General features: G+C 58.5%; 1 protein-coding gene across 3 annotated transcripts; it reads left to right on the top strand.

The window, feature by feature from the left end:
• Positions 1-12,968: 12,968 nt before the first annotated feature.
• Positions 12,969-17,031, top strand: LOC126038782 (myosin light chain kinase, smooth muscle-like). 3 transcript variants are annotated; one of them, XM_049801016.1, is made up of 10 exons: positions 12,969-13,171; positions 13,545-13,719; positions 14,106-14,196; positions 14,319-14,522; positions 14,748-14,965; positions 15,376-15,499; positions 15,578-15,730; positions 15,906-16,026; positions 16,105-16,195; positions 16,588-17,031. In XM_049801016.1, exons 2-10 carry the CDS (start codon positions 13,704-13,706, stop codon positions 16,818-16,820), a joined length of 1,251 nt encoding a protein of 416 aa, XP_049656973.1. In that variant the 5' UTR covers positions 12,969-13,171; positions 13,545-13,703; the 3' UTR covers positions 16,821-17,031. The 3 variants fall into 3 exon arrangements, with proteins under 3 accessions (XP_049656973.1, XP_049656974.1, XP_049656972.1); XM_049801017.1 differs by lacking the exon at positions 12,969-13,171 and adding an exon at positions 13,180-13,382; XM_049801015.1 differs by lacking the exon at positions 12,969-13,171 and having other exon boundaries at positions 13,180-13,719.

The following is a 17,031-nucleotide window of genomic DNA, read 5'->3' on the forward strand; positions in this document are numbered from 1 at the left end:
CGGTTTTGGTGTGATTTCTAGAAGATATTCGGAACGGCATTCCAGAAGGGAATACATTTTGGGTTATTTTTGTGATAACTGGTCTATGGTGGTGTCTGATTAAAACTAGCTGTAGTTTCTCACTTAACCCTTTTTGTTATTTTTTTTTTCCCCTGCTTATTTTAAATTCTAAGCCTGCTCAATCAGCTGCAATGGTTAAAAATACCTGGAAAAAGCGATAACAGCTCTTAATGTGTATGATGGATGCTGCTGACACCTCTCTAACCTACTAAGCCAAAGTATGTTTCTTTGCCTAAAGGCTTGCTTAAACTTAACTCTCTTTCCTCCCAGGTCAGTTAACTGAGATCTGGGCAAAAACTGCCAAAAAATATACTTCTAAGCTACAAGTGAGGGGGAAAAAAAACGTAAAAGTTTTGGAGCAGCCCAGGGAAAAGTTTTGGTAGTCAGCACTTGACCTCTGAAATGGCTGACGAGGAGGAATCGGTGGAAGGTGAATGTGACAGCTCAACCTTTTACTTCCCTGCTGCTGTACCTGAGAGGGGGAAGGAGAAGAAAAAACAAGTAGAAGGTCCAGGCAGCTGTGGGTTTTTTTGAAGGGAAAACAGGTAAATCAAAGGGCAAAGTAATGGAGGGGCCAGAGTCTGCTCTGGTTTGTGCTGTGGTGTAATCGATGGCAATTGGGCTCAGAACTGGGAGTGTGCGTTAATGAGACTTGTACCTGGAGAGCCAGGGGGATCAGCTGGGGGACACCCCACTCCCCACCCCCTGCCACCTCAGGCTACAGCAGGAGGGAAAAATGGCCTTTTATGAAAAATTAGAGGGGCTGAGATCTGGGGGAGGAGAAGACAAAGGTGCCCCCAGCACTGCTCTGCTCAGGGTGGGCAGCGCAGGCGGGTTTATACAAAATCGGGGGGTTTAAAGTGGCTGCAGCCAAGGGACTTGGCTTTAGGGATCACGCCAGGTTTTTAACATGAGCCTGGCAAAAAGCAGCCTGCTCTTGGGCGTACGCTGGCATCGATGGGCAGGAAAAAAGGAAACTATTCAAGGGCTACTCACTCAAGAGCCCAGTAGCCACCCGCGCTCCCTTCCCCTCTGCCATGACATCATCCGGCGGAGCCAGCGCCCGGTGCAGCTGAGGAGGGAGGCACCGCCGCGCCGCCCCGAGCCAGACCGGCGGCAAGGCACGGTGAGAGGTAACGAGTTAATCAGGATCTCGCTGGCTGGGAAGAGCGGCGCCGAACCCTGCGTCCTGCTCGTTCATCCCAGGCACTTCTTTCCAGAGATTTATTTCCCCCTGTGAGCGATTCCCTCTCTGTATCCGTGCTGCCCGCGATTCTCGTTTTCTTCTGGGGCAGGACAATCGCAGGCGCGTGTCCGACGGCACTAACTCCGGTGGTAGGTGCTACACTTCACAAGTACCATGAAATGTAGTTCTTAGCACCTGGTGAATGTGAAAAACTTAATGCAAGGAAATATGATTAGTCAAATGTAGCACGGTGGTTGTTACAGAGTGATGGCTGTTACCAAGTTTAGCACACCCACAGGGTTTGCCCTCCATCTACTTACCCCAAACTTGTTACATTTAACTCCTAAGAATAAATCATTTATCTGCAAATGCTTTAACAAATAGAACTTTAAAAAAAAAACCCAAAACAAAATACCCTAACGATCAACTCTCCAACCTGCTTTGACTCCACCACTTTTTCTACTTCATTCTGTGCTCTGTTCTAATGAGAACGAGTCTTCATACGAACCAGGTTACCTCCAATCCCCACTTCAGAAGGTGTTTAAGAACAGCAGGTCTCCCAGCATAGGCTCGTTCCAGCTCCTGCATCCAAACCTCCTGGCAGACGCAGACCGATGGCATTTGGGGACCTTTGAAACCTCTGAGTGGATCAGTAACAGACAGGGAGCTCGTCCCCACTTCGCCTTCCTGGCCGAGGGGAGAGCTTGCCTGCCTGAGCCTCCCCGTGAGCTCTGGAGCCTGGCTTAGAGTTAGTCCGGAGGAGACGAGCTCAACTGCAGCTCAACTGTTTGAGAGGAACAAATAAAATCTTAGAGATCGTCAGAGATAAAGGTGCCGCAGAGCTGGCTGTGATGTGGTATCAAAGGGCAGCAATTAGTCCCTCCTGACAAGAAGGCAGCGCGCTGTCTTAACTAGTTGAGGGCAAGTACCTCCCTGGAGGGCAAGGCAGCCTCGCCTGCCAAACCTTTGAAGCACATCCCTTCTCTCGCTGCCACACTTTGGTCTTTCCTGGGTTGTTTGAGCCAACTGGCCTTTATTCCGGCTCCTCCAGTGAGCCCAGGAATGCCGCTGGCACAGCAGCACCCCTCCGATCTCCCTGAACGGGCTGCGCCTCGGCGCAGAGCCCGTGGCTGCACGAATCTGCCTGTCGGAGCTCCTGCTTGTCCCGACTGTGGGACCGAGCAGTAGGAAAGGGCTCGCTGCCGCTCTGCTGGCTGCAGGAGGACAACAGCGATGCCAGCTTTGCAGCAAGCAGCCTGAGAAACACGGGGCGTATAGAGACCATCTTGGCTAAAGGGTTTCCCACTTGCTGAGGAAAAGACTGCATTTCTGTCCTAGGGATAGGTAGAAATTATTGCACTAATACAAAAGAAAATGGGACTAAAACATCCCACCAGCAGTTACGGCCATTCTTCTTCGATGCGGGGTGAAGCAGCATACGGACAGACCAGTTCCCTGAAAACACTGCTGGCTGCAAGAAAATAAAAAAAAAGGAAGTAGTCCATCTTAAACAGCCCATGAGTGCTGCAACATTGGTGTGAAGTGAAACCCAAATCCTGCCCCTTAACACCGGCTGAAGAGAATGTGCAGCTTGCCTTCCCTCACGGTCTGAAGAAGTTTCAAGGAGCAGGTTGCTGGTACTCACTGGCATGGCAATTAGGTCCCGAAGTCCGTTAAACCCAGCCGTTTGATGTTCCAGGTTTTATAAAGCAGGGACATGATGCTGACAATAACACTCTTGTCCTGCCTACAACTTAACTTGCACTAATTGCATTTAATTTTGTTAGCTTTACATTCTGAGGATATACTTACACAGCTGTTTGGGATATCCTGGTGATTCTCTTGTGTCACACAGTAAGCAGCATTTTGTTAAAAACAAAAAAGAAAAAAAAAAAAGAGGAGAATCTGCAGCACAGTGAGCCCTGCACACGGAAGAGGTTTTACGGCGCCCACCGACGAGGCCATCGCCGAAAAGCTGGCAGCTTTTGGTCCATCTGCAACACACCAAACCCTGGCTGTTAGGATCAGGCCCATCATATTCACTCCCTTCCTGCTCCCACCCTACAAAAAACCCTCTAACAACCCAGGTAGGTGCCAAGGCATGCAGCTTGAATGAAGCATAGCCCTGATTAGTTTGGCAAAATCAACTTGAAATGAGATCTTCAGCTGTCGAGCGCGTGCAGAGACGCACACGACAATAAACCTCCCAGCTTTTACAATGCAGCAATTTATAAAAATATGAAGCTTCAGAGTTCAGGACCTAATAAAGCAACGTGGGAGTTGAAAATTGTCAGCAGAGTCATAACAACAAAGCATCTGCTTCAAAAAAAAGAACACCAAGTGCATAAATGTAAAATAATCTGGTTTTTAACTGGAAAAGTCCACATTTGACAGTGCAATCCGTGCTTATACCAGAAGCCTCCAAAATCTCACTGTTTTACATCTAAACCAAGTCCTGTTAATACCAGGGGATGAGCTGGCATTATCTGCCTTTCAGAGAGGGAAGAAAACGTGGCCGAGTCACTTGCTTAAAGAAATTCGGCCTGTAACGCAGCCAGGAACTCAACCCAGGCTACCAGCTGCCCCCAGCCTCACCGCTCATCAGGGAACTGAGCACAGAGGCTGCTGTCAGCTCAAAAAACTCCCTGGTGCTGAGTTTTTGGTTTTTGTTTTAAAAAGAGGTGTGGGGTTTTTTTGGTTTTTGTGGTTTTTTTTTTTTAAAAACCAGGCTTTCTTTGACTTTGCACAGGAAAAAAAACCCACTCGGTTATTTCCACAGCCCCTCATAGCCACCAGCCAGAGGAGTGGCATTTATAACTCAAAGACAAGGTTCACTCCAGTTTATTATCAGCTTGAAAAGTTATCCCTTCGGCCCTGGCAACAGGCAAATGCTTTTGTTTTTAAGTGTCTCCAAGCACCACAGCAGTAACTGCTGCCTTGGTAGATGGCAGCAGGCGAGGGGAGGCCATATTAACTGCGATCCACTGGATCCAGCCAGGGAGAACCCCCTCCGGGAATCCAGCCGTGGTTTGGCTGAAATGTGTGAAACAAAGGATTAAATTCGAGGGACTATCTTTTTCCCGGACGTGGTGTATTAAAAGGCTGTCGTGCGATGGCACGGCAGACAACAAGCAGCTTCCAGCCTTCCAGGAAATGTGTTTCCTAACCCAAATTTCACTTTCAATATAAAACTGCGCTGCTCCTCCCCACTTTGTGCCTACCGGGGGTCCGCCAGAAACCAGCCCTGCAGGGAGCTCGGGCTGCTGCTGTCGAGCAACGTTCAAATACTACTGTTTAACTCGGGTTTTGCTAGAAAAACACCCCCCCACACACACCCAGCATTACAGGTGAGGCCGCAGCCGAGGCGACACTTGCCAGCGGAGCCACGACGCGAAAATCCGCGCAGCCCGGGCCGGGCCCGGCCTCCCCCCGCCCCACCGCGCACTCAGACCCCGGACGAGGCCCCGGAGCCGGTCCGAGCCTCTCCCGGCTCCAAACGAGGCGCTCCCGGCAGTGGACGGGGTCCCCCCCCGCCCCATCCCCAGAGCCCTGACAGGGGGAGCGGCCGGAGACGGGCGCGGCGCCGCCGCCGCCGCCCACCTCGGGGCCGGCGGGGAAACCCGTGCTCCGCTCCCGGGGAAAGGGAGACCCGGTCGGGCCGTCCCGCGCTCTCTTGCTCTGCGCCGCGGAGGATCCCCCCCTGCCGGTCCACCGGCCGCTCACCGGCCTCGCCGCGCCGCGCACCCCCGCCTCCGCGGCGGGCAGCGAGGCCCGGAGCCAGCCTCCACACACACAAAATGGCGGCCGCCGCTCGACCGCCATAGCCGGCGCCTCGGCCCTGGCGCCCTTCCGCCAATCACGTACCACCGTGCCGCTGCTTGACGGCTTGGCGGAGCCAATAGAAACGAGAGCGCAGAGGAAGAGGAGGGGCGCGCCTCCGCCGCGCAGCCTTCTGGGGGTTGTAGTCCCCCGCCGCGGCAGGGCGGCCGGCACAGGGCGGCCGCAGACTCGCTGTCCCATGATGCCGAGTGGCCCCACCCCGAGAGCGCCGCATCCGGGCGCGGCGCGTTGCCATGGCGATGGGCGGGGAGGGGCCGCCCGGGGGCTGAGGAGGGGGCCGGTCCCGGCCCCGGCCCCGGCCCCGGTCCCCGTTTCCCTGCCCGGCTGCCGCCGCGGGGGCGGGGGACCCGGTACCGAGGGCGAGCTCCCGCAGGCCCCGGTGCCACCGGGCGTCCTGCAGAGCGGCGGGGGCCCGGCGCTGCGGGCCCTGCCCGGGCTCCCCGGAGCCCCTCGGCGGGGGCAGCGCCTCGGTTGGGCCGTCACGACCCGTCAGGCTCCGGGGAGGAGGTTTATTGGCCGGGATAGAGACACTGAAATCCGGCCCTGGCTGCGGCCCGGCTCGGCGGTGGCACAGGGGGCCGAGACCTTGCTCAAGCGGCCTGTGCGGGGCTTGGGGGCCTCCAGGAAGGTGCCTGGCTCGAATGGGGGGTGCCCGGCTCCAAATGGGGGGACCCCAGCTCTAGGCTAGGCCTTCTTGCTTCAGCTGTCTGGCGCTTAACTCTTTAATGCCTCTCTCCTCCTTCAGAACTGTTCCCGGATGGCAATTAGCAGACACAGATGGCAATTACCGGACACGTCTCCCCGTGGGGAACGTGGCCCCTTCGGCCGGCAAGGCGAGAGCTCAGCATACTCCGGAGGTGGCGGTTCTCGCCCCAAATTGCCTCTCTGCCCAATTCCAGCTCTGCCGCCTCCTCCCAGGGTGAGCCTAGGCTCCATCTTGGATCTCAAGGAGAGGAGCAACCCAAAGAGCAAAGGCGATGAGCTTTTTCAAGCGTCTTCTCCAGATTTTTCCCAAAGCTGCCGTTCTCACCTCTGGCACTGGTAACGCTCCTCGCAGGCCGCCTTGATGGCTGAGCCGTGGGTGTTACAGATGGGTTTTTCAGTCTGCAAGTATGGAAGGGAATAACGTGTATTTTGGGGATCAGGACACATAAAAGGCGAAAAATAAGCAACAAATCTTGCATAAAGGCAAAAAAAAAAAGGCTCTCCATATGGAGGCAGATGTCTTGGACTTTCCTTTCTCAGGGGTAAGTGTGGGGCAGGCTGGGCCCTGGCCATGTCCCTCTGATTTTGGGGAGAACGATGCAGGGAATCAGCCTGCGCAGCTGCTTGAAGCTTTTTGAATCAACTTCTGCTGTTATGAAAAGACAAGGAGGTTTTTCTTCTGGGCTGCTAAACCCCAAAATCGCAAACACCCCCCACCCCCTGGGTTGTTTATGATTTTAATGAGTGGGAGTTAATTGTGCTGAACATTTTCCAGTTGGAGGGTTGGTGCTGGAAATGGTCTGGCTGTTCCTGAATGGAAAAGGGGATGGGGAGGTGTAAAATGGGCCAAATCTTGGGATTTGGGTGGGGAGAAAGGGGACAGATCCAGCTCTCCCCCTCTGACTGTCCCAGTATGACCCTGCTGTAGATACAGGGGATGGGGGGGGGGGGGGGCAGAAACCCCTTTTGCAGAGACCCAGGGGGCTGTGAAGGAGGCTGGTGACATTGGTGCCACATCCTGGGGAGGGAGCTCCCCAGCGTCACCTCTGGCATGGGACTGGGTGCCCTCAGCCCCTCTGAGACTCTCCCTGTCTCTGATGGGGACCGTGCTGGGGAGGCAGCGCTGTGCCGTGCCGGGAGGTGCAGGCAGGGCCAGCAGCCAGCGAGAGGCCCGGGCTTGCCCCGCTCTGCAGCAGTGGTGGTGGCAATGGCTGACATGGTGCCAGGGAGCAGGAGGGGCTCTGGCGCAGCCCCTTGCCCCCTCCAGAGTGTTTTGTCCCTGTCCCCTCCCTGTCTGGGAGATGTTGGGATGCTCCTCAGAGATGGTCATTGCTCCTTGCACCCCTTTGGCACACCCTGAGCTCACGGTGAGCAGTTGGATGCATTCCCGGTGCCAGCCCATCCCTACAAGCCAGAGGAACCCCCCTGTTCTGGGGGTTTTCTGTGTTGGGAGCGAGGTTTCGGTAGCTGTGACATTGGCAACTCAAGGACATGACAGTCTCCAGCAAGTGCAGATGGGGTTTGACTCCCTGCATGTCCCATTTCCCGGGGTTTTGTGCCTTCAGAGGGTCAGAGCCTGACAACAGCCCCCTCGGTCATGAGTATCTGCTGTGGGACACCCCTGCCTGCTCCTGCCCTTCCCTTGCCTGCTGTTGCCCCAAGTTGCAGAGTGCAAGGCGTGGACACAGAGGGGTTTGCAGGAGCAGGGGAACGGCCTGGCGTGCTGATAAGCCCCACACACCTCCTGGGGTATTGAACTTATCTTTCAGCCCATGGCTGTTCCAGCATAGCTGAGCCACACAGACACACCAGCCAGTGCCCAGCTCTGGCCCCTTGGTCACGCTATACGCGGCATATGTAACAGCAGGAGTGTCGGCGAAGCTCTCTGAGGTCACCAAGTACGATTATTTTTTGGCCCATGGGGTTGCTGTAAGGATCTGGAGGCAATCCCGCTCCCCCGGGGTGCTCCATGCACCATGAAAGTGCCGTCAGTCCTGTCCCTGAGCTGCTTTGCTTTCCCCGGGCTGGAGGAACAGGTTCAAGGTCCCAGCAGTGCTGGGGACTCAAGGCTGCACGGAGGAGCTGGAGGATTTGGCAATCAACCCTGTGCAGGGACAGGCTGATCCCCGAGCTGCTGGTGCCAGAGGTTTTTGTGGTTTCTAGCTCCAGATTGATTATTTTTTCCATGTATTTGGGTGTTTTCCAGCCTCTTCCACGCTCCGGGGTGTCCAGCTGAGCATGACCAGCCAGGTCTGGGCACAGACATTGCCCCATCTGCTACCCATGGGTCCTCCCGCCCTTCCTGGCACCCAAAAGCCTGGGTGTCACGACCCTTTCCACACCTCTCAGGAATATTTTGGGGACACCAGATGTTGTTCGTACAACTCTGATCTTGCAGAACTAGCCTCCCACGGGATGGCAGACCCGGCTGGGTTTGCCCCCAGCCTCTGGGCAGGCTTTGCAGGGGGGACAAATGCTGTGGGTTGCATTTAAACCAGGGACATGGCAGGGGGTGTCTCCTTCCAGAGCAGTTTTGGGTCTGGATTTGTAGTCGGAGGGGGGGTTATCATGCTGTAGTCCCGGGATAGCGCTGCCCTAGGTGAAGCAGGGCGGCTGCTGGGCTGGATGGGGCAGGGAGCTGCTTGTTGAGACGGGCCTGAGCTTGAGCAAAGCCTTCAGCGGCTGGGGCAGGAGTGGAGCGAAGGGAGCCCAACACTGGCAACCAAGGTCTGCAGACAGCCCTCGCAACCCCAGACCCAGGCCCAAGCCCAGACCCAGCTCCCAGATGTACCTCTCCTGGTATTGGCGCAGGCAAATGGGTGCTGTGGGAGTCAGTGGCATGGTGGGGACATGAAGCCCTGCCTGAGGACAGCCTGCACGCTCTGCCTACACACTGCTCTTGGGTGCCCTTGGGTGCCCTCAGGTGTCCTGGTGCTGTCCCCAGGGCATCCAAAAGCCCAGCCTGTAACCCCGCTGTGGCCTTGTGCGGTTGGCTTTGCTCTATTTCTCTCTTCAAGGCGAAGCTGATGTGAAACATCCCCCGGCATGGGCACGGCTTTCCCACCCACTTCCCACAGCCAGGCCAGCCAGCGCCCAGCACACAGCACCCAGATCCCAGCACCCAGGTCCTAGAACCCCAGGTCCCAGGTCCCAGCACCCCAGTGACTAACACCCAGCTCTCCAGCACTTGAGCACCCAGCACTCCCTGCACCCATTTCTCTAGCACCCATCACTCCCAGCACCCTGAACCCAGGTTCCAGCACCTCGCACCCAGCTCCCAGCGCTACCAGCACCCATCTCCCAGTGCTCCCAGCACCCGTCTCCCCACCACCCCGCTTCCAGTACTCCCAGTGCTCCCAGTACCAAACTGCTCCCCCCCCGAGTGCAGCGGGGCGCCAGAGCCGGCCACGTGTGCCAGAGCCTGGCCCCGCCCGCTGCCGGGCATGGCCCCGCCCACCACCGCGAACTAGGTTCTGTCCCCGCCCATTGCGTTGCGCAACGGCCTGGCCCCGCCCCACCCTCCATGCCCCGCTCTAGTGACCCGCCCCCCTTAGCCCCGCCTACAGCGCGTGCGCGGCCGGCCCCGCCCACAAGCGGCACCCCCCGTGCCTGGCCCAGCCCACCGGGGCCCACGCGTGTCCCCGTGGCCCCTGGGGTCCCCCCGTCCCCAAGTCCCCACGTGTCCCCATGGCCTCTGGGTGTCCCCATGCCCCCCTGTGTGTCCCCAGGTCCCCTGAGTGCTCCCCACATCCCCTGTGTCCCCCCTTGTGTCCCCAGGTCCCCCGTGTGCCCCCCCACGTCCCTCTGTGTCCCCCAGGTGTCGCCGGACCCTCCCCTGTGGCTTCCACATGCCCCTGTCCCTGGTGTTCCCGTGTCTCTTGCATCCCCCTGGGTGCCCCCATGTCCTCTGTGCCCCCCATGTTCCTCCCATGTCCCCTCTGTCCCCCATGTCTTCTGCATCCCCTCATCTGCCCCCTATGACCTCTGTGGGCCCTTGTGGCTCCCATGTCCCCCCCACCTCAGCGTCCCCTGCCTCTCCTGTGTCCCCTCCATGTTCCCCGGGTGTCCCCCATGTCCTCTGAGTACCCCTCCCGTGTCCCGATGTCCATGGTGTCCCCTGTGTCCCCATATCCTCCACATGTCCCCAGGTCCCCAAGGCACCCCATGTCCCCCCATGACCCTTGTTCCCCCCAAGTCCTCTGTGTCCTCCATGTCCCCATGTCCTACATGCACCCATGTCACCCATGTCCCCACAGGCCTGGCTCCAGTGCACACACTGAGTGCTGTGTCCCCAGACAATGGGGAACGGTGACTGGCCCCCCATCCCTGGGGAAATGGGGAGCAGGGACAGTGTCCCCCCCAGATGATGAGGAATAGGGACCATGTCCATCCCTCCCCGGGTGATGGGGAGCAGGGGCTGTGTCCCCCCGCTGGAGTCATCAAGCCCATCCCTCAGGCATGATGGGATCATGGACAGACGGACACCCAGATCCAGGACCCAGTGAGGTGACCCCATCCCCCCAAGCCACGCTGTCACCCAGCGTCAAGTTCCACCGGCTGAACCCTGCGGTGACACTGTTCATTGAAGGGTCTACAAAAAAGCAGAGGCAGCTAAATCTGCCCAGCGCCCCGCACAAAGGGGGCCTGACTCAGCCCAAAGGCTGGGAGGGCTGAGGGGGGGGGGGGGTCGAGGTGAACTGGGGGTTCTGGTGGGGCACCCCATGGGGAGGATGGGGTTTGGGATGGCAGGGGTCACCTGGAAGTCCCATCCTGGCTTTGCCGGAGGGTCCTCCAGGCAGATGGAGACAACTTGATCACCCAAGTGGGAACCCATGGATGCCTGGGTATGAGTGCTAATGATTAATTATATTAATTAATTTTATGAGGTACGAGACGAGGATGTCCATTGCAGATAATGCACCGCCAGACATTTCGGATGGGCCACCTTCCCAAACCGGAAAGCAAAGGTGCAAGAAAGCGCCAGGGGTTGGTGGCTGTTAAACGAAGCGCTGTCAGTAATGACGTTCATTTTGAAGGAGCATGGATGGATCTCCTTGTCCATCCCTGGACTGGCTCATTTACCCTCACTGCTTAAAATCCTTTCGGCTTTTCCTGCTGTTGACCTTAAACTCCTGGGATGCTCCAGTAGATGAGATTGAGGGGAAATTTGGGTTAGAGCTTGAAAATTAAACACGGTCCTTATGTGGGCTTGGGCAAGGCTGAACCAGGCTCTGGTCCCATGGGAATTAAAGGCTGGGAGCAGGATAACTACCGGTGCTGCGCAATGGAGGAATGGAGCTGGGAAAGGCCATGTTGTCCCAGACCTGTGCCTGGCCTCAACCCACTCATTATGCTCATTGGATGCTGGGAAAAAAAATATATCTATGTCTGTTGGTGGCAAGAAGTCAAGTCTGGATGGTGCCCAGGGCAGTGACCTGTCACTGTGAGGGGTCACCCAGGTGGCCCATGGCATCCTCAGGGACTCCGGGCTGGTGTCGTGGGGTTGTCCCATGGATACGACTCTCCATCCGGAGGGGTGGGGTGGGAAGCAGCTCCTGAGGGATTCACCCTCCAGCCAAGTGCTGCATCCCAGTGCGTCCTCCCAGGGGTGGCGGGTTCTGCCACTCCTCCACAGGTCCCTCAGACCCCCAATCTTTTTTTCCCCTCCTGGCCTTTTTCTGCTCATTTTTGCTGCTCATCACCAGGACGAGCATCAGGCCAATACTGACATCAAGTGGCTGCTGGGATCCCTCGCACGCCTGGGCCATATCCTGCTTCTCTCTGTGCTGGGAGCAGCCCAGCATCACCCGCACGGCCTCATCCTGCCCCGGAGAGGGACTCGGAGCCAAGCGAGATCAGGAGCCCTGTCCGGCGGTGCCAGACGTCAGCCCGGCCGGGTCTCCATCACCCCTCGCCGGGCAGGCGGGATGCGGCCAGCTGTACTCCATCATCACCCCGCTGCTTGTCCCCAGCCAGGCCACCACTGTGTCCTACTCCTGTCCCCGGCATGCCCAGCCACAGCAGTCGATATCCCAGCAGGGTCGAATCAAGCGCGCTGACGGCATCGCCGAGTGGGGAGTATCCACCGCATCCCTCGCCCACGGTGTGCTGGTGGGGACCCCCCCCCGACCACAGCAGCCCCCTCCCGTGACTCTGCCCTGCCGGTGGCAAGGTCACGGTGACGGGCGAGCAGCAAGGTCGTGGTGGCCCTGCTACCGCCCCGGCGCTGGGGACGCTTGTCCCCGACACCCTGCTGGCAGCCGTGGACTTTGTGCCGAGTGCGGGAGTGGCGGTGGTGATGCGGCTGCTGGCGCTGGCAGAGCCCCAGATCACCCATGAGACCTGGCTTCGGACAGCAGGTAACACCAGGGTGACGTCCCCACTGCTCGGGGGGATGCTGTAACACAGGGGTCCCTGGGGGGGAGACGGGTCCCCCGTCGTGCCGCTGAACCATCACCGGGTGTGGAGTCAGCTCCAGGAGGAAATCACGGCGTTATTCCCATTTTAAAGCAGGGGAAACTGAGGCATGGCAGCGTGCTGGGTGCCAGAGCAGGCACGCAGTCCGGCTTTTTGGGGATAAAGGCTGGATAACCCCATTTTTCCTCCAAACTGCTGGGCTTGGAGGCCTGGAGGAGTTTTGCAACATCCTATTCACCTTCATCCCGGCTTCCCTGAAGTGGGAGCTGAGCTCACCCAGGGAAGCCTGAAGCCCAGGATGGGTCTCGGGGAGGGCGATGGCTCTGGCAAGGTATTAGATGCAGGTGGAGCTGGGAATAGGGGAGCAGGTGTGGGTGCTCAGCCCCTCAGTGGGAACCCACCCATGGGTGGGGAAGGAGGCGGAGGTCTGCCGGGGCTGGGCTGCTGGTGGATTTAACTTCCGAGAGGCTCTAAGGTCTGGATATGTGCTTGGATGGCAGTGCAGGAGCTCTCTGCTAGGTAATGAGGTGTGTCAGGTCTCTGCAGAACCCCTCACCCGGATTTCTCTGGCTGAGACCCCTGCATTGCAGCCCTGTGACCCTGCTCAGTGCCAAACAGGGTGTTGGGGGGTTTGGGACTGCAGTGCAAGGCATGGTTTGGGGGAGGGAGGGCTCTGTGATGATGTTGGTGGTTGTTTGTTCCCCCAAGTCCGGAAACGTTCCCTGGGAAGGAAAGGGAGGGGAGAGCTGGGGCTGTTCCCAGCTCCGGAGCAGGAGGGATGCTCCTGGCTGGGCTTGAAGGCAGCACCGAGACATCCCCATATGTGTGGTCCTAGTGGTCCTCAACCCCTAGCATCGCCTCTTCCTTCCCTCTCCAGCTCCCTGATGGCTCCGCAGTGACTGGGAAGGATCAGGGACCTGCTGGTGGCCTGGGACGGGACAGGACAGGACTGGACGGTGACAGGTCAGCACTGTGGCTCTTGGGTTGGAATTTGGGTGCTGCCACCTAGCACGCTTGGGTGTCATTGCCCTGTCCTCCCAAACCTTGTATGGACTGAGCAGGAGGGGATGTGCATAAGGAAACAGGTCCTTTGCCTTAGAAATGCAGCTTTTCCTGGGGATTTCCTGGCTGATGCAAGACAGGGCATGAGAAAAACATCAGCTTTGAGCCTAAGGTGCTACTGGAAAGAGATTGTCCCCATCTAAGAAGGGACCTTGCTTTAAAATTGGGTTTGGCCCTTTGCTGGGTCTCTTTGCGTCCATCAGGATGTCAGCTTTTGGGTAGAATGGGGAGTGCAGGCAGAGGTGGAAGAGATGCTGGTGGTCTTGCATGGCAGGGAGAAGGTGCGGGGCTCCAGGAAGCAGCCGGAGCAGACACACAGCCGTCACCTGCCCCAGCACCCCTGCCCCAGCACGGGCTTGCCAGGAGCCTCAGGGCTGCATCCAGCACCCATCCTGACTGCGCCAGCACCCAGCGAGGAGCTCGTGGCACCACCATGTCCCAGGCAGAAGGTATGGCTGAACCCTCAGTCTCTCCCAGGGGAGGCGCAGGCTTTGCATGGGGACGCCAGTGCTGCTGCGACCCCCCAGATCAGCACCAATCTCCATCCCATCCTGTTTAATGGCCCTGTTTTGTTTGGGTTTTTGATCCTAAAAGCACCTTTTACCCTGATTTGCAGGGTGCTGGGCTGCTCCAGGAGCTCCTGTGGCAGCAGCTGCTGTCCCCTCATCCCCCACCCCGGGTCCCATCTGCACTGCGTGGAGGCGGGGAGGGGGGGCGGTTGGACCTGGATGAAGCAGGGGGGACACAAAAATAAGCACTGGAGGGGAAGCACGGGCAGCTGGTCCCCAAAGCATGAGGGATCCATGCATGGACCACCCTGTTCCATCCCTCCCAGGAGGCGAGGAGACCTTTGAATACCGTGATGTGGTTGTCAGCAGCCAGGAAAACTTTTCAGACATGTACACGCAGCTGGAGAAGCTGGGAGAGTAAGTGGGGGTCCCACTTCCCCACTGCTTGGGGATGGTCCATGGCTGTCCATGAGCAGCCCTGGCTGGGATGCAGGGTGGTGGTGATGGCTCCTCCATCCCTCAACCTCACTCTGTCCCAGGGGAAAATTTGGGACAGTGTACCGGCTGCAGGAAAAAGCCACTGGCAAAATCCGGGCTGGGAAATATTTCCGGACGCGGACGGCTAAAGAGAAGCAGGCAGCTTGGGACGAGGTGGAGCTCATGAACCTGCTGCATCACCCACGCCTCGTACAGTGCCTCGCTGCCTTCCAGGGCCCTGCTGAGCTGGTGATGGTGATGGAGTAGTAAGTTTGGGGGTGGTGGGGACAGTGCTGGGCTCTGCCAGAGAGAGCACTGAAGGTGGGGAGGGGTGCTGGCGTGGGGCATAGGATGGACGGGCAACCTGCAGGCCCTGGAGGTATGGCTGGTGGGATGCTCCCAGAGTGCTGAGTCTGGCTTCCCTGGTGGGTCTTCTCCTCCTCGGGGCTGGTAGACCCCAGCGGGGTCCCCAGCACCTTGTCCTCCCCCAGCGTGGCAGGCGGGGAGCTCTTTGAGCGCATTGTGGATGATGACTTCGAGCACACAGAGCCCAGCAGTGCTCAGTATGTGCAGCAGATCCTGGAGGGGCTGCAGTTCATGCACAGCCAGGCCGTCGTCCACCTCGACCTCAAACCTGAGAATATTGTCTGCGTCAGCCCCAGCAGCCACTGGCTCAAGATCATCGACTTTGGCTTGGCACGGAAGCTGGGTGAGCAAGAATAGGGGTCCTGGGGGACCGGAGCAGGGACTGTCACCGTCACAGGGACCTGATCTGGCCAGGCATGTCAGCAAGGAGCTTATCATCCTCCTGCCTGCGCCTCTGGGACAGGCAGCTCTGTGGCACCAGATCAGGGCCCTTCCTGGTGACCATAAAATGCTCTGGGGAAACCTGCATGTCCTCAGCCCTGCCTCCCAGGTGGAGATCCCCAAGAACCCTGTGCCTGTGGGTGCCCAGCACCCAGAGATGCTCTAGGAGAGCACCAAGACCTGCGATGGGTTCTGGAGGGCGGCAGGTCCACCTGGACACGGGGGCTCATCTACCTGGCATGTGTTGGTGTGCAGCTGGGCTGTCCTGGGGACATCCCAGCTGGACACCTGCCCCACGCATCTTCTCTGCAGCTCCAGACACCCCCGTGAAGGTGTTGCATGGCACCCCTGAATTCATGGCTCCAGAAGTGGTCGCCTTTGAGCCTGTGGGCTTCACCACAGACATGTGGAGCGTTGGTGTCATCTGCTATATCCTGTGAGTGTCCTCCTGGGAACAGCAGGTCAGGTTGGAGGGGGCTGAGCTGCCACTGATGTCCTTGCGTCACCTCTCCAGGCTGAGCGGGGAGTCCCCCTTCCAGGGGGACAACGACATGGAGACGCTGAGCAACATCACAGCTGCCCAGTGGGACTTCGAGGAGGAGACCTTCTCTGAGATCTCCCAGCAAGCCAAGGACTTCATCAGCCAACTGCTGCAGAAGGACCCCCGGTAGGACCCAGGGGTGGCTGTGGGGTGCTGAGCTGGAGCTGGGCTGGGTTTTGGGGATGGGCAGGGGAAAGCCCTGGATGCGGTTGGTGGAGAGGATGCTCCATGGGTCCATGCCAGCAGCTGAGGGTCTGACGGTGGAGAAGCCACCCCCCATGACCACCCCGTCTGCCCCCAGCTGCCGGCTCTCCAGCGCAGGGGCTCTGCTGCACCCCTGGCTGCAGCAGCCCCAGCCCAGCAGCACCAAGGCGCTGTCAAAGGAGAGGATCAAGCAGTTCCTGACACGTCGGAAGTGGCAGGTACCTGGGGGGATGATGAGGATGTGGGGATGGGGACGGCTCTGGTGCGGGGCTCAGTGCTCCTTCTCTCCACTCCAGAAAACAGGCAGAGCTCTGCTGGCCCTCAACAGGTTGACCCTGCTGTCCCAGAGCCTGGAGAGGAAAGCGTCAGAGGCTCAGGACAAGGAAGGTGATGGCCCCTGCAGCATCATCCCCAACGCACCCCACCAACCCACTCCTCTCTATTTTGTCACCCCCAACTCCTGCTCCTGGGCAGTTTCCCCCACCTTTGTTCCAACCTGCCCTGCTGCCACCACACACTGGGCCATGTCCTCACTGTGGCATTTCTGCTCCAGGCCAGCTTCAGTGCCCCAAAGTCCTCGCCACTCTCATCTCCAAGGGGCAATCTCTGATGCAGCCTTAGAACAAGCACATCCCGCACTGCAGGGCTGGGATCTGTGTGTGATCCGGAGTTGATCGCCATGGGACCTAGTCCATAGGTGCCACGTGTGTTCCTCCAGCAGAGGAGGGAGCTTGAACTCAGCCAGCTCCTCACTGTTCCCTCTGTCCATCTGCCTGCAGAACTGGGCTGTAGCCCGGAGGAGGACCAAGCCTCCAGGTCTCTGCCCCGACGAGGTCCCAGCTTCTCAGAGCTCCTGACGGACCAAGATGAGGAGGAAGGTGGGAGCACTGCATCGCAGGGGAGGCAGAGAGCAGCATCAGTGTGGCCGTGCCACCCCAGCCCTGGAGCACCTAGAGCAGCTGGTGAGAGAGGAACAGGGAGTGATGGGGAAGAAACCTCCTCCAGCAGCTGACACGATGACCTGGGCAGCCTGGGGTAGACCCAGATCGCAAGGCTCCTCTCCCATGGGTGAGCTCTGGGGTCCGACAGTGTCCCTGTGCTGGGGTGGGCACAGCCATGCCTGCTGTCCCTAGCAAGGAAACAATGCTCCTGTCTGCATGGCTGCCTGGGCTTGAGCTGTCACCAATAAAGCACCAAGGATCTCTGCACTCCCTGTGCTGCTC

The sequence above is a fragment of the Accipiter gentilis genome, chromosome 5, assembly GCF_929443795.1.
Source record: "Accipiter gentilis chromosome 5, bAccGen1.1, whole genome shotgun sequence".
NCBI classification, from domain to species: Eukaryota; Metazoa; Chordata; class Aves; order Accipitriformes; family Accipitridae; genus Astur; species Astur gentilis.